We start from the raw sequence: 22,641 nt of genomic DNA, 5'->3' as shown, positions 1-22,641 counted from the left end.
ATTTCTGAGCCCTGTCAGCAGGCACAGAGGGAGGCGAAGCAGTTCTTTCTCGGGTATTTATCGGGTAATAATCTCAAACAATCTTTATCACTGTCTTACACTTTGTTGGTTTGAAAATGCAATATTGATCTAAACACACACACAACCCACTCCTCTTGCTCCCCTTTGCTGCACAGCTGGTCAAATAAATTAAGTCTTTGCGGCTCGTGCGGCAATATAGAAGCTATGGCGAGTGTTTACTTTGCAATGAAAGGATTAAGCTTGGCACAGATGAGCTATATGCACGCAAGTGTCACCTGACTTCTGAGTGAATCCTCAGGAGGCGCCGCTCTTCCTGTCCTGTTATTTTGCTAAGAGTTAGTTAAATAAACAGCTCAAGATTACATGGCAGGCCGTGAGGTGGACAGTCACTATCATCATTCTAAAAACATCACGTCAGGAGCAAAGAATTCACCGGAGGAAACCTCTGCGCTCATCACGGCAAGTGTTTTTGTCTTGAAGCTGTCGGCTAACATTAAATAAAAATCAAAATAGCACAAATTTGTATATATTTTCATCAAGCCAGCTCAAAAAATCATCGGCCTGTCTTTAGTATAAATAGTTGTTTAATTTTTGTGTTGTTTTCTGATGCTAGCCGTTAGCTTTGAGATGAAAGCTCCTCCCTCAGTGAACACAGAAGTTTCCTGCAGTCCGGACTTACATCCAACATAATGTTTTTAACATGTAGCCAGTGACTTCCCATCAGTAACTCAATGTCCGTGATGTTTTTTTTATTCATGTAAGACATCGCTAATCCTTATAGGCTTAGAGCCTATAAAGTGAGGGAAAGCATTTCCTGGATTTGGGAGCTGCCGCTGCGGTGCTAAGAATAGCCACTGGAGAAGATTCAAAGATTACTCAAAGATGCGTGAGTGGCTCGATACACAACTCCAGTTATGTTTATGATGAACTAGTAGCAAGTCATTATTTGAAGTGGAGGCCATTTGAGCGCTGAAATGATCAGAACAAGTGCAGAGAAGCTGTCTCAACTTAAAAAAAACTGATACACAGTCTAAGATGAAGTCCATTAAGAGATTTTCCAGCGACCCCTCTTTTTGACAACCTTGGCCTTTCTCCCTGGTTCACTTCAGCACTTAACAGATATGGACAGGGTGGTACCCGCGGCAAGCAGAGAAAAAACTCACATTGTGCTTGGTGAGGTTGGAGATGTTGCCGGCGATGGCCTGTAGCCAGTCCAGGCAGTCCTCGGCGGCGGGAAACTGGATGACCCCGCTGCACACCCCATCCACAGCTATGACCTGGAAGGCGTTTTTCCTGAGGACAAGAAACAAGCACGAGATGGAGACAGCATTTAGTCACAAGAGCTTCGGAGTGTTTTCACTGTGACAAACCGCTCCCAGGAGGGGCCCACAACTGCTTAGCGCTGTCATCTTTTTCAAATGCTGTTTTGCTGTTATGCGTCGGGTCAAACTGCATTACCATATAAAGAGACAAATATTGTACTTTAAGACTTTCAGAACTTTTCCTCTCCTCTGAGGCGCTGCTATTTTTAAGAGTTACACACAGGGAAGCCAGGACAAGTAAAGAAACTGTTTGTTTTCCCTTTCTTAACCCGTGTCCTCCTTTGTCTACAGAGTTTTATGTACGAAAAACACGAGTGGTTCTTCAAACACGCTGCTTGTATCCTACGAGACTTTTTCCAGACATGAACTTTTATTCCAAAAGAACAACAAAGGCGTTTTCATTTATCCACCATAACAAAATAAAAGCAACATCACTGTAGCGGTTGGAACTATTTTAGACCAACTTGTAGCAATTTCTGGGATGTAAAATGCTGCAAACAACATATAAGGGGGGGGGGGGGGGGGGGGGGGGAGTTTACCTGCACACGTCAGAGCCAGGCGTGTACTGGGACAGGCGGGAGTGCAGCAGCGGGATGAGGCGCAGGTCCACCCACCTCTTCTCCCAGCGCAGCCCGGGGGACGTGGGCCAAGACGAGCAAGAGAGCGTATCCTGCGTGAAATGAATGAAAACTTGAAGACAAAACGACCAAAACGAGGTTAATACTGAAGAATTTTACCTGTCTTATATGGGAGTCAGGGCCGTGACTTCAATTCATATCACTTACTTTCATTCATCACCAACTTCAGCTAAAACGCTTTCATCTATCAACTTTATGTGCTGCACGGATGCTTTGAAAAAAAAAAAAACGGTCTCGCCCCCACTCATAATTACAAAGTCAATTATTTGTTGAGCCATTATCTCCTCGCCAAGAGAGAGGCTAATTTCACAACGTGAAAAAAAAAAAAAGCCTCTTTTTGTAAATACATAAAACATTAATGGAGATGTCGGGGAGAGTGGGGTGGGTTCGGTCAGGGGAAAGGTTGGGTCACTCCATGTTTTAGAGCAAAAAAGAGAGAACAAGGCCCAGGTGATGTCACTTATATTTATGGAAGACGGCAGCCTAATAAAAGGTGAGTAAAACTAAACAGGCCAACTTTTGCATTGGCTCATAATTTCCATGATGAATAGTCCTAATCTAAACACTAATTGGGTATCTTGTTCACAGACTAAATGCAAATTGTCTAAACAATCTAAACTGGCTGACTGGGAAGAGTTGGGCCAAATGTTGTGTGTAACAAAAGGTAGAGCTCCTCTGAAAAAGACTAAATTGAAAGTATTGATGAAGAGTCACTGTCTGAGAAGTGTCACACAGAAGACATTGTTGTCCCCGGCCTTTCATTCCTGACACCTGGTAAACATGTTTTGGTGAAGTACCCAACAGAAGAAAAAAACTTTCTATACTTCTCTGGAGTGATTGAAGTGGTGGATGAACTGTTATTGTGCAATTTCCTCTGAAAGAAGAAAGGATCGTTTTTTTTTGTTTGCAGACCCGGACAGGGAAGACAAAGAATTTATTAATCCGGAGACTGTTGTTCTCATGCTTGGTTCGCATTTGTCTTTCGGAGGTACAGACAGGCCTGCTCTATATATTATGTTTCCTGTAGATCTTAGTGGCTACGAAGTTCAGTCAAGACCAACACTATGGTTCACTGGTTTCTGTTTCATGTTACAATATTCCCCCGCAGCGCTCGCCCCTGTAATTAATAAAAAGCTAGTGAGCCGAGGCATACCGTGTTGTTCGGATGGTAGTTCAAGTGCAGTCCGCTGTCACACAGAGGGGAAGAGGTTCCACTGCTTTGGTCACTGGGGATACCTGGGAGAAAGCACAGCATCGCAGCAACTTAAATATATTTAAAAACAAGATTTGTGTATTCTTGTACCTTTCATAAACCACTAAGAGACACAAGCCGCTTTCCCCCTGAGCGTGCTCTATGGCCTACATTTGTGTGGCTGTCTTTTATGTCTCTTATAATCAATTCAACCATGACTCACGTCTTCTTTATCCCTTTCCAAAACGGTTTCTTTATTTATTTTCCTTTTCGACATCTTTCTTTATTCCAATTTATGAGGCCAATATGATTAGAGTTTTGACATCATGTCCCCTGTGTGAGTCTCCAAGACAACCGCAAAATGCAGACGGGTTAATTATTTATCTCTCTGTGACAGACTATTTGGACCATTATAAAGAAACCATCTGACAAAGCTGCATCAAATCAAGAGTTCTTTTCATAATGTTAGAAGTAGAAAGATCAAGAATGCAAAGAGCGACACCAAGGCCTTAAGTTGCGAACAATAAATCTTGCTGCTCGACTCGGTCACATTTAGACTGGCAAAGATGTATTAAAGCCAACCACGAAGAAAAAAAGTCATAATCCCTCAGCCAGGACATTAATGAAATGACAGCATAGTTATACATTTTCCGAAGTCGTCAACTGGGCTGGGTTTTTCAAGGACTAAGTTACACTGCCTGACCTGGATTGAACCAGGTCTTTAACCTGGACGAGGTTCAGCAACACAAAGAAGGAAACCATCCTGAACCTCCTGAATGACCAGGTTATTCCATCAATGGAGTTCTTCTTCCCTGATGGCACGGGCATATTCCAAGATGACAATACCTAGATTCATCGAGCCCAGATGTTAACCTCACTCAGAGTCTTTGGGATGTGCTGGGAAGGCTTTGTGCAGTGGTCACACTCTCCCATCATCAATACAAGGTCTTGGTGAAAAATGAAAACAACACTCTTTTGAAATTGCAGAAACTGATTGAATCAAAGCAAAAGGTGACAAATAATATATTAGAGCGTGCGCCCTTTATTTGGTCAGGCGGGGTAGTTTCTTAACCTGGCAAGAGCCAGAGTGATATTAAAGTGCCAATAACATTTGCACTGACAAATGTTATTGTCATTTGACAATGGGACCGCGCCGACTCGTTCACGTAGAGGTCGCACGTTTTGAGAAGCATTTGCTGCTGATTGGATCAAGAACTGCAAATCCATTCAATGCTTAGTCTTGCAAATTGTTGTGTGTTTGTGTTTGTGTTGCAGCACCTCGTGTTTTTTGTGATTGCTACTTTAGTGTCTTTTTTGCCAGAGCCAATTTTGGTTCTGTCCGGTGAAGGAGGAAGCGGTTCAAGATGGATTTTTGCGTGTCTGTAAACTCACAAAGTCTGGCAAGGTAAGTAGTTTGTCTCATTAATTCTGTTCCTAGTTCTGAGCTACAATGAGACTACAAGTCGAAGAAGCCTTTAGCTGCATTCACTCCAACCCAACGCACTGTCGCTGTTTGTGCTGACAGGGCGACTATTGGTCTGCTCAGGTCTCCTCTCATCTGAACCGACGACACTGAACCGACCTGAACCCCAGACCAAGCCACACAGTGCACATGTGCATAATGCAATGGCTCTCTGTGAAATGTGTGTAGCGTATGACGGTAAGTTGTAAACAAAACGCCTCAGTCCCCGTTCAAATGCCGTGTGGTGGTAGACTCTGGCATGTGAATTGTTTTCTCAGAGCGTCCTGTGGCCTTTTTATTTCTGTTTTAGTCGCAAAGACATTGGTTCATTTATCCAGCTAGCTGACAAACAGTGTGCAGCATGCATGAGGAAAATAGCGCGAAGGAGCCAAATGTTGTGAGTTGAATCACTCAAAAACACAGTAGAAAAGCGCCCCTTCCAACATCCAGCTGATTTGCCAGTTGGTAACGCTAGGCCAATCGAAGCGCTCCTAGTGCAGTGACAGGGAGATGCTGGTTTGAAAAATGCAAAACTGGCTTCACAGACCTCCACAAACCGCTGTCTACGACCCACGGTGCTGTTCACACTAAACACACGTGTCCCGCACCATCAGCCCCGTAACTATTAGCTGTTCCCCCAGCTAATTCCCATGACAGCGGGCATTAAATGAGACGCACACACGCACATCCCTGAAGTTACAAGGTGGTCATTTCTCTCTCGTGGTTGAATAGTGAGGCTGATGAGCGAGACCGAGCAGGAATGCACTGTAATCCGCACATGGAGAGGAAAGCTTTACTGCAGCAGGCAGAGAGAGAGGGGCTGAGGATGTACCTCCATGATATAAAGTTGAACCATTTTGCCTTGTAGTAGTCCAAACGTCCTGTCATGCTGAGCGTATTCATTAAAAATAAGTCCTTTCTTTGCTCAAAAAAGAGTAATGAAAGCGAGACAAGTTCAATTCGAGGTCGGCCTCCTTCACACCGCACCTGCTCCGCCCCAGAGGGCAGCAGAGGCCGTTCTGAGAAAGACACCTGTTTCATCTGATCTCATAGCGCAGCTGTGGTTTGACTCCCACTAACTTAAATCTGTCGCTCTCGGGTCGAGAGCTCGAGCTCGAGAGAGTCTTAATTACTGGTTCTGGTCGAACTGACCAGAACCAGTGTGAAAACCCCCATAGGCCAAATGTTTTCTAGTTTGTTTGAACAATAATTTGTATGAACAATAATTTGATCAAAATTATTGCCAAACCTGTACACAGATGATTTGGAGGGTGAGCATCATCACCAAAAACAATGCGACTCCATAATGGAGCTAAACTATCATCCGGATATGCAGTACTGCATAACACAATATATAATAGATGAAGTAATACTCCCGGAAACTGTAGCAAAATACACAAGCAGTCCCACTTCACCCAGTGTTATTGTGGACTTGAGCAGAACTGGAGTGAGTTGGTGAGATATTGACTGAAGGCTTTATTATTGATATGGCCTCCAGCAAACCATAGTTCTGCCATGTGTGCTTATGTGTGTGAATGAAAGCTTCAGCGTTTTCTATTCTATTCAGTCTCACTATCCAAAAGCACAGAAAATACTTTGACCTTTGATGCTTTTAATCTAATTGCCAAACAACCTCCAAAGATTATCCATACAGAGCTTACATCCGTGGCTGCTCCTCACTGACTACAATGGAAGCTGAACTTCCCCCAAATTAAATTAATACCTGCAAAAATGTGCACGTATTAAATGTCACTAAAGTGTGCTAAAATCAGGAGTTTCAGTGTGGTCTCCCTGTCCCTCAGAGCTGCTGAAGCTTGTTGTGAATTTCCATTGATGCTTGCTCATTAGAATAAAGCCTCTGATTGGCCGGCTATTAATTGCCGGAGGCTCGGCATCAAAGCAGAGGGCGGTTTGACACACCCACCAGCTGAGTGCTGATTGGCTGCCTCCACAAAAAGAGGGAAAACAGTTCCTCCTACTGATGCTTTCCTGTGTCTGTGACAGCAGCATTAGCATTAGCATTAATATCTCAGGTTTACAACTTTTACAAAATTCAACAGCGTGTGTTTCAGGATCAACTTTAAAGGTCTTTTAATGGTCTTGGTCCTTCTCATCTTTCAGAACTGCTTTCACCTTATGAACATTCACGGCCCCTTCGCTCCTCCGGCTGGGATCTCCTAGTTATTCCTAAAGTCAACAAAAAGTCTCATGGCGAGGCATTTTTCCAATATAACGGCCCTCGCCTCTGGAACGTCCTGCCGGAGGAGCGAAGCAGCGATGTCACAGGGACCTTATCTTTTCTCTAGACAGTTTTAAAAACCGTAACGTATGAACCCAGAAACCATGTTGATGAAAGAATGTGTAGACGGCACTGTTGGTAAAAACAAGCGATGATGATCAGAGGACGAGGAGAGCGGGCGCTTTTGGGAAAGGTCATGTTTACAATGACACTTCTGCCAGCTGTTCTTGTGGTGTAATCTATGTCAAAAGCTACCAAGAGATTATTATTATCTATCCCAATTTCCAATATTTACCAAAATGTATGATCAATTCTGATACTATAGTGAAGCTGACAATTTTTTTTTTTGAATTTTCATCTAAAGCATGACGCTATCACCTTTAGAAATGACTAAAATGTGACTAAAACTAAAAGCATTTTCGTCCCAAAAAATTTCCTCCTGCTTTAGCTGCTATTAGCCACATACAGCTACATCATGACACAAGCACAAAAGGCTCTGTGTAGAAATGTAGTGTTCAATGTTAGTGCAGCTTTAAACAGGTCCGTGATTTGAGAGACCACTAGCCGCCACTGGCTTACATCTTCACCTGTATGACCCACCCCAAATGATTGCAACAGGAACAGGAACTAGCATGAAAAGATTATATTATATTATATTAGATTACATTAGAAGGCCAGTTATTGCTGTGTGTTTATTACTTACATGTGCAGTCTTCACAGAGGGGCAACTTTAGAAATGCCGGCGTCTTCTTCAAAAACGACACTGTCAGAGTCACTTCCTCTCCCGCGTTCCTTAAAACTTGCACCTGTAAAACACCGTCACACCCCCATTACTCCTTTTTGTCCTTAAGCAGGAGCGCATCAATCTCACTTAAATGCAGGAGAGGACATTATCTTTCAAATGAGGAGCAGACTTTGATGCTTTTTCTCACATAAGCCGCCATGTTTGTTTTGATACAAATGGACCATACGTTTCCCTGATTGCCTGTCAGTAACTCTGAACTCAGGTCGATAAGAAGAGATCTAGTCTTAGTTCAGAATAGCCTGGCCAGCAAAATAAATCTTTATACTGCAATACAAAACTAGTCCCCTATAACTTGAACGGTTTGTGCCTAAGTCCAAGTCAATTTTGTCAATAGTTCGTCGAAGTCTAAGAATGTGAATGTGTCCAAGTCACGTCACATTCTCCTAAAATGTGATGTTAAAAGAGCCTGTGTTGCATTAATTTTTCACAAAGATCTTGCATTGATGATGGGAGAGTGTGACCGCTGTGCAAAGCCTTCAGCACATCCCAAAGATTCTCCATGGGGTTAAATTCTGGACTGAAAATTTGGTCTCATGCTCCCTGAACCACTCTTTCACAATGTGAGCCAAATGAATATTGGCATTGTCATCTTGGAATATGATGGAATAACCTGGTCATTCAGGATACGTGGGTAGTCAACTAATGTCAATCTTTAGGCACAAAGTGTCCAAAGAATGAGATTAACCTAGACCTGACCGCCTGCAGCAGCCCCAAATCAGAACAGTTAGTTAAATCCAGGAGGTGACTTATTTTCTGGTCAGGCAGTGTATTTGAAAAGAGTTTGCTTACAAATACAAAGTTGTAGCCTGAACCTCAAATCAAGTCACTGCTCACGTAAACTCACATGTCTGAGTTGAGTCCCAAGTCCCAAGTCAGAGTCCGGAACTTAAATACTTGATCTATCCAGCTCTGCCTATAACAGTAATCACATATTCTCACAATGGATCATTGCAAACCTCTTAAAGCAGTACAAAGTAACTCATGCCCCTAGAGGCCAAAACCGCCACTGTAGGTGTCATGGCATGTTGTGTTTTTTTACTCATTAATTGTCCGTGAGAGTAAATACTACACTGACAGAAAAGACAAAGGGAGAGAGGGATATTGTACATCCAATTACACAATGGAGATAATTTATTTCACTCAAACGTGGCTGCAAATACTGTTTAAGTGGTGCTAGCCCACAGTTAGCTTTGTCCGTTAGCCTGTTAGCTTCTTCTTCGAGATTCCATGTGTATCGGTGGCTCCAACCCGGTAGCAGCAAAATTGCAATTGTGGTTTTCTGGACAGAGACACCAGGGGGAGATAAAAGACCCCCCAATCATCCCATTAACACTTGTGTTGCCCCCAGAGGGACTACAGAAAGGATTTATTAAGGTAAACAAGTAACTTTGTACTGCTTTAACCCCAAACTTAACCAAGCTCTTTTTCTCCCATTCAGCTCTACCCAAATCGAAAAGCACCTTGATTGAAGCCTCATTTGAAAGCTAAGACCTAAGACCTGTGTTTTCGTAGATGCTTTGCAGCTTTTTGAACGCTGGTTGCTTTTTTTTGTCATGTTATTATTGCTTTTCCAGCACATTTTTTGTCACATTTTTGTCACATGTTCATAGTTTTTTGTTGCTTTTTTTTTGTTGCACTTTTTTGTTGCTTTTCCGTCACGTTTTTGTTGCGCTTTTGTTTACAGCCTACAGGCCGGTGCAAAAGCTAAGGCCTTGTAGTTTCTGAAAATATGCGTCAGACCTGTGAGAGCGAAACAAGTCGCAGGTGGATGGCAGGTAACTGGTTAACGTAGTTGCCAGATCAGATACTCAGAACAAATGTACTTCTTTTAAATAGGGGGAGAAAAAAAAAATATGCCTTTACGTGCTGCGGGTGTCAAGCTGATTCAAATCACACTTGGCCCAGATAAGGCGCGGCAGCAGTTCGTCGGGAGAAAATATGAGATACGAGCTGACAACTTACCACTTCCTCATGGCGATAGCTCCGCACATTTATTCCATTTATCTGCGAACAACAGTCACACGGGTTAGCCCAAACAGCATCCGTTCCCTCCCATCCCTCCTCCATCGGTGATTAATGACACGGGCAACATAACTTCTACGGCAAGTTTGTAAATGTCCCGAGTTATGTAAGGACATCCTTCCGCTGTGACGATAACAAATGACGGCGAGAATGACATTTACCTAAGGCATGCGCTTATATACGTGGCATGAATTATTTAAAATAGGTGTACAACTTGTGGCATTTGCTATACCTGGAGGATACCGTCTCCGATGAAGAGTAACCCAGAGAGTTCGGCTGCAAACAGAAAAGACAGAAAGAGAAAAAAAAAAAGTCCCATGAGTGCAAAGCAGCAAGGAAACGAAGTGAGCTGGGAAGGAAAATCTATACCGACAAGCTATACCTTTTTGTTCCTTTGATATTTTCGATATGACAACAGGGATTTTGTGCTCGGCGCCACCCTGGAAAACACAGCAATTATGCTAGAGCGTTTTCAAAGATAGAGAAGAGTGAATCGATCCTGCAACGCGCCGCGACTAGTGGTATGTTTGACAAGGCATTGATCAATAAGGTTTGTACAAACTTCATTTACCGGAGTCGGTAGCGGCTCGTGCTAATCGTCGGGGGTCTAAATTACCTTGATGCTCAGGCCGAAGCCGCCAATGGTCTGCCTCCGGATAGTCACTGTCCTCTCCTGGGAGAAACAAAACAAGAAAAAAGAAGTGGGAACATCAGAAGAAAAAGAGTCAGTTTGTTATTATTCATTAATGGAAAGAACCAGGTTTTAATACGTGGCCTGATTCCATTGACATATTTGAAACAAAATCTTATATTATCTTACAATATCTTTTAAACATTCAAATCTCACCTTTTTTCATCCTTTCTGCAAATCATTCAGTAAAAAAAAATCGTCAAAATGATGTCAACAACAAGATTGAAAAGAATGAATTGAAGATAGTAAGGTAGACTGTTTCCTTCGCCTGTGAGGAAACATTGGGCTTCTGAAATCACAATTTCCCCTCACAAATCAATGAAAGAAAGCTTATTCAGTGAAATAACAAAAGAGATTATTGTGTAAATTATTGCTTTGTTGCTTGAGAAATCGTACATGTTGCCCAGAACCTGAAAATGAAGGGGAAAAAAAGAGTTTTGCCTGCAGTCAATGGCCTAAAACGCTTCTGAAATGAATCTTATGCCCGTTGTGGATGCCAAATGAATGATGAGAATTCAAATGTTAACCTCAAATTAAATTGAAGAATTAAGTGTTGAGCCGTTATTTAAATATCAAGGCGATATCGGTCTTTCGTTCTAATTAAGTCTTTGAATTTGTCAAAAAAAAGTGGGTCTTCAGTCAAAGTCAAAGCAGCTGTAATTTCATCAAAATGCTAATGATTCAAAGAGCTTACAGTCAGTTTCCGACCAATCAAGTTCAGTTTAGTTTAATGACTGTATTCAAAACTTGCAGCGTCAGGGCAACAGATTTATTTTCGTCCTCGCAGTACATTTTCTTTGATTAGGGCAGTGGTATATTTGTCTAGGCAGAAGGACTACCAAGTGGACGCCTGTAAATATTCTCAACTTTATTTGAGTGTAAAAAAAAAAAAAAAAGAAAATTCGACCAAACTTTTAAACATCTGATTTCTATGTATATATTAAAAGTCCAGAAGAAAAGTAATTTGAATTTTAGTCCCAGAATGAGTTATGTTCATGAACTTTACGATTTCCCACCAGTGAACCCCACATCAAAGTTGCTGTACAGAAACCTCTGGTGCAGACTTGAAGCCTCGTCTCCCCATCCTTTCGTGCCTTCCTTTCCCCAGTACATATGTTGAAAAGCATGTAGTAACACTTCCAGCGCTTAAATCACTGTCATAGCCAAGAAGCCGAGCCATTTTTTCTGTGGGCTTCGCTCTTCTAATTAGCCATCATTTCCCAGTCTGTGCATTCCCAGTCGCGGAGCAAAATCTCCCCGGTACTCTCCGCCTGTTTGAATTTAATATAGCGAGGTGAAGCTTATGACATGTTCCAGAGGTAACGTCTATAAAGCACTACAGTGGAGTAGATTTGTACCATGGGTTACATAATCTCTTCAAGGGGACGAATGATTTCCACTTGACTTGTCTGAGTATGAGGCTACTATAATGAAGAGAATGGACATATGGTTTTCATCCAGGCATGTTTCAGTAATAGTCTGTCAATCTCATAAAACGTTGCAAATGCTCAAGGTGCTGTGCAGATCTGTGTGATTAGTGAAGTGCAATTAATGAAGTGCTAAAATAGCATTGCTGACAGCCACAATCATTGCGCATAATTATGTTTCCGAGACAACCAGTTTTTTCATACAAAAAGATTAGTTCTTCTATTAATAGCACATTGAATATTATAAGGTAACTATGGTTTAAGTATTTGGGATGTGACAATATTACAATTTTGTGATATATTGCGATATTTTGCAGGATGCCATCATGCATATTAATAACTGACGTCATGCATATTAATGAGCGCCATCACGCAGTCAATAGAAGCCAATAATGTCAGTCAGAACAGTAGAGGGCAGCATTAAAATTGCCTATTTTCAGCAAGGAAATCAACATCTTTAGTTATTAGTATTTGTTTTTAGACTTTTTTGTTGCGTTTTCATCCTCGTTTTCTTTTAGTTTTTGTCGGTCACTATCTTTTCTATCTTTTTTCAAGAAGCTTTAAAGGTCCTTTATCATGCAAAATCGACTTTTTGGAGCTTTTAATCATGTTGTTATGTTATTTCCTTATCAAAAACACCCCCTGAGTGGTTTTCGGCTTCATTCACGCAGTTCTCAAATCTGCTGAATCCTGCTGACTTGCTCAGTTGTGTCGTCAGAGCAGAACGGAAGTGCTCGACATCTGTAATGTAATATTCTAATTCTATGCTTACGGCCTGATTTTAATTTGAAAACAAGCTTTTTCATTATTTCTGTTGTAAGAAAGAAATAAAGAAAAAAAAAAGAAAAAAGGAAGTGGCTCCAGGTCACCTGCGGACAAAACAAACGAGCGTCTGAACAGATGTCATGTTTGCGCTGGAAGCTGTGAAGAAGGAGCTCTATCTAACCTAATCTGGACACGTTGTCTTTTTTCTTACCTAACAATAATGTGGAGCAAAGCATGTTTGGCTACAAGGACGGAAGTTTATTCAACCTGCCAAAGAAGGGGCCACTCGCCTGAAGTTGGAATTTCTTTCCGGGATTTGGCGACTATCAGCCAAAATAGTGTTTTTCTGTGACTGTCTCTTGATGGATGCTTGATGAACCTTGGCCAGAATCAAAGTGCATTAACTCTTATAACCAACGTGAGTCCCATAACGTAAACAGTGATAGACCAGAGCGGTGAGTCAAAACGTTGTGTTACGTGTTAGCGTGTGTGTTAGCCATTTATAAAGCTGTGTTGCAGATGTCAACTCCTTATGACTGCATCGTGAAGTAACTCACTTTTTGCTGTGTGTTTATATATCTACTAGCTGAGACCTCTCTAGTCTCCCTCTAACCCGTCACTCACTATAGCTGTAGACCCGCACTAAGTAGACCAGTGGTTCCCACCGTTGTACTTGAAGCCCCCCCTGCACATGCTGTAGTCATTCCAAAAACTATGGCCACAACAAATGTAAAAAAACAATGATGCTAAAAATCCTGTCAAACAAACTGCAATTGGAGGGCCAGGCGCAGGTTTTTCGCTAAAGGCTGCGCCACTAGGGAGAGGGCGTTATTTAAGAAAAAGAGGCCGACTGAGGCGTGGTTCATTACAAGCAGCACAATTGAAAACAAAAGCGAAATTGCCTTGAAAAGTCTGTTTGAGCGTCGGTTACGCACGGGCTTACTTTGATAGATCAACGCGCTCACCCCTCTAACACCAAAACAACAACAGTTTTCCATAAATAAACCACACGTGCCTTCAAGTGCCACAACACCACGTCCAATCTGCGTTTTAAGGAGACATTTCCATCGTTTGTCAGTCTTTACCTCCTGATGATGCTCCTTGTGTAGCCACAGCTCAGTCCAAAAGAAAGACGCGCATTTTACAGGGAGCATAGCAACTTTTCTTTTTTTTTTCCAATTCAGCCGCTCCAAGAATCCTGCAGCTGTAGTGCAAATGTTCCAATACGCTACAGTTTTCTTGCAACTACTGCATAACTCTGCAACTCCTCCGCAGCCGATATGACAGTTTCTGATCAATTAAGTCCTGTACATTTCGTAACTTTGCGCATGGGGAGGGGGCGGCACCACAACATCGCAATGCGAGTCTGTCCCCCCCTCCCGTCCTGCCCACTTTTTGCACCAGGTATGACACTGAAGATTGCAAGGAGCGTCACCCGTCTGCGTACTCGTCTTCTCTACAGCCTGCGCTATGAACCACAAGAGATAAGATAAGATAAGATAAGATAATCCTTTAATGATCTGGCCCGGATCTGGCCCGGAGTGTTTTATGCACCCATGCTCCTTTCTCAGTCGTATGTGATGATTTTTGCTCATGACCTGACCCTTTGAGCAGACAAAGCACTGAGCCTCTGCAGTCCCAGAACTACTGTAAGGACTATATAGTCAAGTGCAAAGTTGCCTACTCGCCGCAGTGTGCAGAAAGGAGTGAGCCCGTTGTCCAGAGCACCAGCAGAATTCATGTACAATCTTAGAATAAAATTGGCAATGCTTTCAAAGCTGCTGTATAATAAAATGTACCTCTGGGCTCACAATACGAGAAAGCAAAATAGAAAACAAATGGTAGCACGCTAAACTAAAGAAAGAGAAAGCGGCAGTGCAGGCCCAGCGCTCCTGCGCTCATGAAGTAGTAGTTTCACTGTCGCTTTTCTCACACGGAGGCTAAAGCACTCGGAGCAGCGCGGCTGATATGAAACTCTTGTTTGGGCTGTTCTTTCTGCTTGTACTGTTTTTTGGAGACAAAGCTTTTGAGATGGAATATGGCCGGGACTGGATCTTATGCATTTGTCTGCGCCTCTGACATCACGCGGTGCACTGGATCTATAATGAACCACAGCCACGGTCATCTGCAGGAGAAACTTATACAAAGACACGCAGATCTCATTTGTTTTGGAGGATGTCACTGTATCAGTGCGGAGCGTCTACAGCTGCAGTTTAGCGGTAAGTGACGATGACACACATCGCCCTGTTTGGACGCGCACGCACACCCACGGCAGTCAGACCTCAGTCACTCGTGTTGTTGTGACGCCGGGTTGTCCTCGGACATCAGTACTGCAATGCACTGCGGTCCGTATTGGTCCGGAGAGAGGGGGCGGAGTTAAATGAATCGAAGCGTTTTGTCTTCTGGGTTTGAAAAATACCTCCAGAAAAGACTCAAAAATGAGTGCTCCATAGTTTGGAATGGCTAAAATAGCATGATACAAATCCTTTAAGATTTGGGTAATGCCAAACTGGAGATAATATGCTTGGTTCACATGGTGGTTAAGAGGTTAAGAAAAAGGGGTACAAACTTTAGCAAATGAAAACAAATGTTATCGTGAGCCATGTATTGCGTATTGAATCATGAGGTACCCAGTGGTTCCCACCCCTATTAAGTACAGCATAACACAGTATGTTTACAGTTGAATTGATAGTGGATAGCTCGGACTTTATATACTTTATAAATATAAACTGTAGTTTATGGCCTAATGACCCAGTTAGCTGGCACAGTGACTGCATGGTTAGCATTATTGCCCCACAGCACAACAATCCCTGATTCTCAACGTGTCTGGGTAGGATTCCTCTGGGTGCTCCGATGTCCCAAATCAACCTAAAACATGTGCAATAGGCTAATCTTCCATCAAAGTACTACTAACCAAACTAAGCTTATGATCTGGAGACGCTCACAACAGGTTGGCACCTTTTATTTCTTTAAACAAGCAAAAAGTAAAGATTTCACTGCTCAAATTTTACACAAATAAAAGTCTTTTTTACTAGAGTTAAAGTTCTTAAGTATTTGCTGTAGAAAAGTAAGGTGCAAACTTGAAAAACATGAAGATCACACCAAATTCACCACTTTACGGCAACACAACGGGGAGCCCCCCCTCTTCATTGTTGTTGGTCAGTGTCAATGAAACATTTGCACAGCGCCACCTACTGCCCTGGAGTGTGCATCATAAAGCGTTTAAATGGGACCAAACACACAGTCTTAATACTTCTTTCTTTAAAGATGTGTACAGTGGAGGACGAAGATTTAAATTAATCTTTCAAATGTAGCGGAGTTTAATAAAAATGCTCATCAAATAATCTACAGATCAACTTCTGTAGACAGTCTTGTGAAGAATGGGGGGCTCCACACTACACGACTGGATTTAGCGCTATTATAGAACAACTGGGGACCCCCTTTAGAGGAGAAAAACTGACCCCAGATCAGCAAAGACAGGTTTCTGTTTGTGACCGCCATGTGTGTCCGATTGGTCAGCAGTGTCATGTGATCACTGTCTGCACAAACACAGTTCAGTGCTGCAGGGTCAAATTGTTTATACAGTAGTTCTCTAAAATGGAAATCAAAGTCGGCGACACGAAGAAGCGGGAAGTAAATCCAGAGGACTTAATAAGAAAAGGTGGTGGATATCAGCCCCGAGACGGAGTAGCCCTACAGTGTTTTTCTATTTCCATCCACTCTGTCATTGACTGCTACACCAATGCTTCTCCTGTGCGCCCAAAATCGGGCTTAAAACCTGACTTTAATAGGGCTAGATGCAAGTTAGCCATTTTATGCTCACTACTGCCACCTCAGGTCATACGTGTAACTGCACCTTCTATATTAAAGGGATATTTCAGGATTTTTGACATAGGGCCTCATTTCCTAGTTATTCAGAGTCTTGCTGATTTCTGGAGATATTTTTTTTTGTAATTCATGCAGTCCTTATATTTGAAGCGTTTAGTGGCGCTAGGCTAGCGCATTTCTATGGTATCAGCTACACTGCATTAAAAAAAGTCTGACTCCACAGAGCACCTGAGGCAAATCACTTATGACGCCAGACTAACCATGTAAATGTCTGTGTCGATAGAATCATTTTTGGAATATAACTGACCTTGCATCACATGAATGATCGCATTTTGAGGGACTATTTTCTAGCAGATCACTCCGCCGCTGCGTAGCTGATACGACCACGAAGCTGATGTTGCTCAAATATAAGGCATTTTACATGCAAAATTGTTAAAATTACTCTATCGACACAGACATTTATATGGTTAGTCTGGCGTTTTAAATGATTTGCCTCAGGTGCTCTGTGGAGCGGGTCAGACTGTTTTTAATGCAGACCAGCTGATAATATAAAATGCGTTAGCCTTGCACCACCAAGCTCTTCAAATATATGAACTGCTTGAACTACAAAAAAAATATCTCCAGAAATCAGCAACACTCTGGATAACTAGGAAATGAGGCCCTATGTCAAAAAGCCTGAAATATCCCTTTAAGCTCGTGCATGACGGCAATTCGGACCCGAATTAACAGTGACAGTGCAGGATTTTAGAGGCAGTTGTGGTGAATATGCCTGGGCTCATTCTACACCTTAGGACATTGTTAAAACATGTAGGGGGAGGAAGATACTTAATTTTAACATTTTAAACTCTGCATAGTCCCTTTAAGCACAGGATGCAGTGGGAAAAGTTCCATTCAGGAACTTCTTCAAGTACATAACTACTTTATAACATAGTCAATGGAGGCTCAATTAAGAGGCTTTCTTTGCTTTAGCCGCACTTACAATTCCGCGCCACGACCCGCTAAGGTTGCATTAACATAACAGTGTCACTGTCCCTTTGCTTAATTAGTTACGCTGCATCGAACGACCTACTTTTTGGTGCCCCCTTTCTCCTGTAAACCGATGAATAATGTCATTTGGCCAAAGGTCACAGACTCCCGCATTAGCTGAGATGTATTAGGATTCACCGTAATAACGCCGGGAAGAAGTTGCGACCTCAGGATTAGTCTTTATACAACCTGATTATGCAGGTCGAACGCTATTACACCGGCGTGTGTTTGATTTATGGCCGGCTGATGTACTCCGCACGTCCACGGCAAGAGCGTTGTGTGCGGGTGCCATTACGGTGCCGGACGAGTCACTTACGCTGGAATAAAAGGGCTCTCCTGACACGCAGATGACATCTTGTTCTTGAATGGTCAGAATATCCTTGGCCAAGTGTAGTCGAATGTTGAACGGCTCCTCATTCCCTTCTTGCATCAAATAAATCCCAGTCTTTGTCTGCGGACAGAGGAGGGGAAAAAAAGTAAATCAAGGCTTAAATGAACTGGATATGCGATGAAATGTCACTGAGGGTTGTTGACGGGGGAATGGCAATGCAGCACTTAGAGAAGCTATTTGTCACGTTAGCTTTCGGTAATGCTAATGTTTGTACGGATTTGCACACGCTTGACATTTAGGTTGTGATTTATGGATTCAAATAATGAGGGGAAAATGTAACAAAGTCACTGCGCTGTCACGTGTCCCCCGAGGGTGATGATGAGAAGGCACGGAGGTAAAGGCAGAAGTTAAAATATGCAGCTTGTCTGGTGGCTATACATTGATTTAGTTTAGATTTACAAAAACATCATTATATTGAAATGATAAACCTATGTGATATAAATTAACACAATTGATGTCGAGTCCAAAATAAGACCCAGCACTGAATTAATGCTGCAGCGTATTCCAGGAAACACTGAACGCCATCCCGTCGTACCCAGTTGGGACCCAGGAACCCAGAGGAGCAGAGAGTCTGTAGGAGCTATGTAATTATACTGGTGTTCCGATGCAGCAAGAAACTGAGGCATGTTTCCCTTTGAGACCTTACAAATGAAGTACCTCCTCACAGAATTCCCCAGCACAGTCTACACCGTTTATTGCCTCCTCTTGTCTGAACTTTTTGAGACGTGACACCAATAAAGCGAACACGAAACACATTTCATATTTCTTCATTCGTCATTTAAGCTAACATGATGATCAGAATGTTCGGCAAATGTTTCCATCTGAGCAAATATTCACAAGGTTGACATTTAGTTTGTGATTTTAATACTGCATTGAAACAGCTGCACGTGATTCCTCCTGGTCTCGAACACTAACAAGGAGAGGATGTCAAAGACATGGCTGGGGAAAACAAGCAATATATTTAGCATTATTTTGAAGGTTTCTCAGAGAGATTTTTCCACCATCTAATTTCTGCCTGAGCTTTGAACCACACACAAATAAAGGCAAAGTAGATTATTTTTTACAGCTTTTAAAATCGTTTAATCTGTCTAATCGTCCTCCAAATCCGAGGCCATGGTTCTTCATCGGAAAAAGGTGGCTTCCCCTCTCCAGGTCAGTGATGAGTCCTTGCCTCAAGTGGAGGAGTTCAAGTCTTGTTGACGAGTGAGGGAGGGATGGAGCGTGAGAGCGATAGACGGATCGGTGCGGCGTAAGCAGTGATGCGCTGTATCGGACTGTTGTGGTGAAGAGGGAGCTGAGTCGGAGGGCAAAGCCCTCGATTTACCGATCGATCTACGTTCCCACCCTCACCTATGGTCATGAGATTTGGGTAATGACCGAAAGGACATGTTCGCAGATACAAGCGGCCGGAATGAGTTTTCCTGGCTGAGCACACCCTTCGAGATCAGGTGAGGAGCTCAGTTACTCAGGAGGAGCTTGGAGTAGAGTCGCTGCTCCTTCACGTCGAAAGGACCCAGCTGAGGTGGCTAGGGCATCTTTTCCAGATACCTCCTGGTCGCCTCCCTTGAGAGTTGTTCCAGGCATGCCCTATAAGGCCCCTGGAAAACCCAGGACACGCTGGAGGGACTATGTCTCTGAGCTGGCCTGGTGTCGGAGTCCCCCAGAACAGCTGGCAGATGCTTCCTTTTTTTCCTTTTCCCCTGCAGTGTCTCGCCTTGAAGGTCCTATTAAGTTTAATTCAGACTTTTACAACTACTCTACACCACTTTGCATACACTTTATCTGTATGTTTGATGATGTTATTAAATGCTCTCAATGGAATAGTCAGGTACAGAGCAGAAATAGCTTTGTTGAGTTGAACGAGCAAAAAATGCACTGATACCATCTTATCTAATCCTACTTCTGCAGCTGCTGGGAATGCCAAATTAAAAACCCGTGCAACTGAGCGCTGACATAATTGCAAACCCTCTAAACGGGCCTCCGGTGTGAGCACACTTTCCGACGAGCCATTGAAAACGCGCTAATACGCATAAAAATTTGCATTCGCCGAATCCTTCACCTCCCTGGTTAATTGCAATGCTTCGCCCGCCCTTGACTTAAAAAGGCTCCGAACAGAAGAGCCACCTTCACCTGACGAGACTGCTAATAAGAGAAACAAGCCACCAATGTCAGCTCCCCCCCCGTCGCCCGGGATACGCCACTCACCGCTTAACAAGAGCGTCGCGTGCCCCAGCTATTCTCGGAGACAGTGCAGGTCAGACTTGAAGTGCAGCCAGTTTATTGAGACAGTAATGAAGGAAGAGGCGGCGGCACCGGCAACATTAGGACTTAATTATTGCCCCATGATGAAACACGTGAAGATGGGCCGATCATTAGCAAAAGGATCAGTTGCACGCTTGACCCGTAATATGTGTAATGCATCTAATAGTAGTCTAATAGTTGAAAATGTTGAAGAAATTGATCTCAAATGGGAAGTAGGTGGCAATCACTTATTTTGTTTTGTATCTGTTTATTCCATGGGCAATTTAATTTACTGTGCTGTACTGAAAGGGGGAGGGATAGGCCCAGTAAGTGTCCTCTACCTCAATGTTAAACGTCCTTTATTCGGGCTGTTACAACTACTGTATACACCTATTGCATGCTATGGCTGCTTTAACTATAGCCTATTCAGAATGTTACGAGATCACATAAATGCAGCCTGGTCTAGCACGGCACTGTGTAGCACTATCGCAGCACATCCGGTTTGATCGAGTGTTGGGTGGAGCAGTACGACGGGAAGACACAGCAGCAAAAGAAACAGGAGAAACGAATGAAGACCCCACGATGATACATGAAGATGCGGAGGTCGTTAACAATGCAAAAAAACAGGCCAGCAAATGTACAGAAATGGGGCAGGCGCACATTTGACCTGCTGTAATATGTGCCTTGTTTGTAATTGGCCTCCTCCCTGAACCCATTTAGCTGGATTCCCTAAAGCATCAGTCCAAGGCTACTGCACCGCTCACTGTTGATGTCTCTGCATACTAATAAGAGGCTTCACTAATATGCCCTAACATACCATGGAAATTGCATATTATATTGGAATTCTAAATTACATTATTTCCAGTGGGTCTCAGAAGGAAACACACTGGAAAGAGGCAATCAGTGCTAATGGGTCTAGTTCTGAGAAGAAGAAGGGAAAAAACGGTTCAAAGTGAAAACACTGTTGTTAATGTTGATGTAAACACCCACATGTCAGTGGTAATTTGTTTTGTTAAGGACAATTGGATTTCTGTCCATTCAATTTTCTCAAAGTGGCTCTTTCCTAATTTTCTAGGATAGGTGAGCTATCTTTTGTACAAAAAGAAACTCCCCACGTTGTGCACACAGAAGAACAACCGGTCTATGTAAACAATGGTGTAACGGACAAAAGTAGACCAGCTCAAATTGATAAGACTGTTGTGCTTTGTGGTGTTTCTCTGAGAAATAACTAAAGGTAATCAAGCTGGAGATAAACTGTATTCATTATTGAGCATCACAGCACAAAGGGTTGCTTTCATTCGCCCATGGATTATTTATTATTCGCATAGGCAAAGGTAAGCACTATGCCTTGCTTTTTGTACACACCTACTGTTGACAGAGCCACTTTTCAGAGAACCTCAGTGTCCTTCACTGAATGACCCAGCCTTTGTTTTGACAAACTTCCAGTAACATCCTCATATAAAGCATATTTATATTCATAGCCTGCCGTTTGCCATGGCACATTGCCATTATTTCATGCTGTAAGAGATTCTGAGAAAACATATTTCTGCACCCTGTGTTGCTTTGTTATTGATGTTTTCTTTTAGGGTTTACACTGCTTTGTTTTGATGATTTCAAACGCGTCATAATGCATGGAGCCAAAAGAAAACATTTATGAAACGCAGACAAGATTCAGTGACTCACCAACGGACATAAATATTCCATTTTAATGCAAAAGAGCTACATCTATAGGCTGCCCTGTATAGAGACATGTGAGTGCATTTGATAGATGTGCATCTATAGGGATGTATTATTATTATGAACAAGCACTGTTGCATATAAATTGCTTTATTATCACAGTATTGTTTTGTGCATGTAGATGTCATCATTGTCTCCTGTGAGGGCGTGTGCAGCAGCGGGACTGAAACAAGTGGACACTGAGACACTGAGTGAAGCCAGAGTTGGAAGTAATACACAAAAAGTATGTCATTATTCATTTTGTGATTACCGTAGTTGAATAAATGTATACGTAATTTCACTACAGTGCCCACACACTCACCCACAGAACATCTGCTACAGGTACTACAATTTACATCGCAGCGATCGGCAAAAATGCTTTTACTTTTATATAGAGTTTCTTATAAAACTGTACATGCCCTTTCCCTTCTATAGCTTGCAGGTGCATTCCGTACATGTGACAATGGCCCTGACACCTGAGATAATTAATTTCTACTTTCTGTCACATCGATCGGATCACACCAACCTCTTCATTTGAAGTCTTGAAATCCATGTGCTACTGCGCGGTGAGGGATACTGGAAGGAGAAGAGAGAGAGAGAGAGAGAGAGAGAGAGAGAGAGAGAGAGAGAGAGAGAGAGAGAGAGAGAACAAAACAAGATTGAGTTAGACTGGGAGGGAGAAAATACATAATGACACAGCTGTCTTTCTGCAGCCGAATGGCACCGAGAATTTCAACTGGCACTGTTAGCGCAGTGTCTATTCTCATGATAGCACAAGGCAGTCTTAGACAACGGAAAGAAATAGATTTTGCATTGAAATACATTTCAATTGCATAAAAGAAACCAATACATATG

At 42.6% G+C, this 22,641-nt stretch overlaps 1 protein-coding gene across 1 annotated transcript in view; it reads right to left on the bottom strand.

The window, feature by feature from the left end:
• Nucleotides 1-22,641, bottom strand: part of sntg1 (syntrophin, gamma 1) — an 86,081-nt gene that overhangs the window by 31,257 nt on the left and 32,183 nt on the right. The window contains exons 3-12 of the mRNA XM_079569180.1: nt 22,313-22,362; nt 17,755-17,889; nt 10,318-10,374; nt 10,084-10,141; nt 9,934-9,977; nt 9,642-9,683; nt 7,578-7,680; nt 3,135-3,217; nt 1,883-2,013; nt 1,185-1,314 (exon numbers count right to left, since the gene is read on the bottom strand). Of these exons, the coding sequence (XP_079425306.1) occupies nt 1,185-1,314; nt 1,883-2,013; nt 3,135-3,217; nt 7,578-7,680; nt 9,642-9,683; nt 9,934-9,977; nt 10,084-10,141; nt 10,318-10,374; nt 17,755-17,889; nt 22,313-22,339 (810 nt within the window). The 5' untranslated portion in view covers nt 22,340-22,362. The remainder of the gene's footprint in view (nt 1-1,184; nt 1,315-1,882; nt 2,014-3,134; nt 3,218-7,577; nt 7,681-9,641; nt 9,684-9,933; nt 9,978-10,083; nt 10,142-10,317; nt 10,375-17,754; nt 17,890-22,312; nt 22,363-22,641) is intronic.

This window comes from Gobius niger, assembly GCF_951799975.1.
Source record: "Gobius niger genome assembly, chromosome: 13".
Lineage (NCBI taxonomy): Eukaryota > Metazoa > Chordata > Actinopteri > Gobiiformes > Gobiidae > Gobius > Gobius niger.
This window is presented reverse-complemented; position numbering and strand designations above follow the sequence as displayed.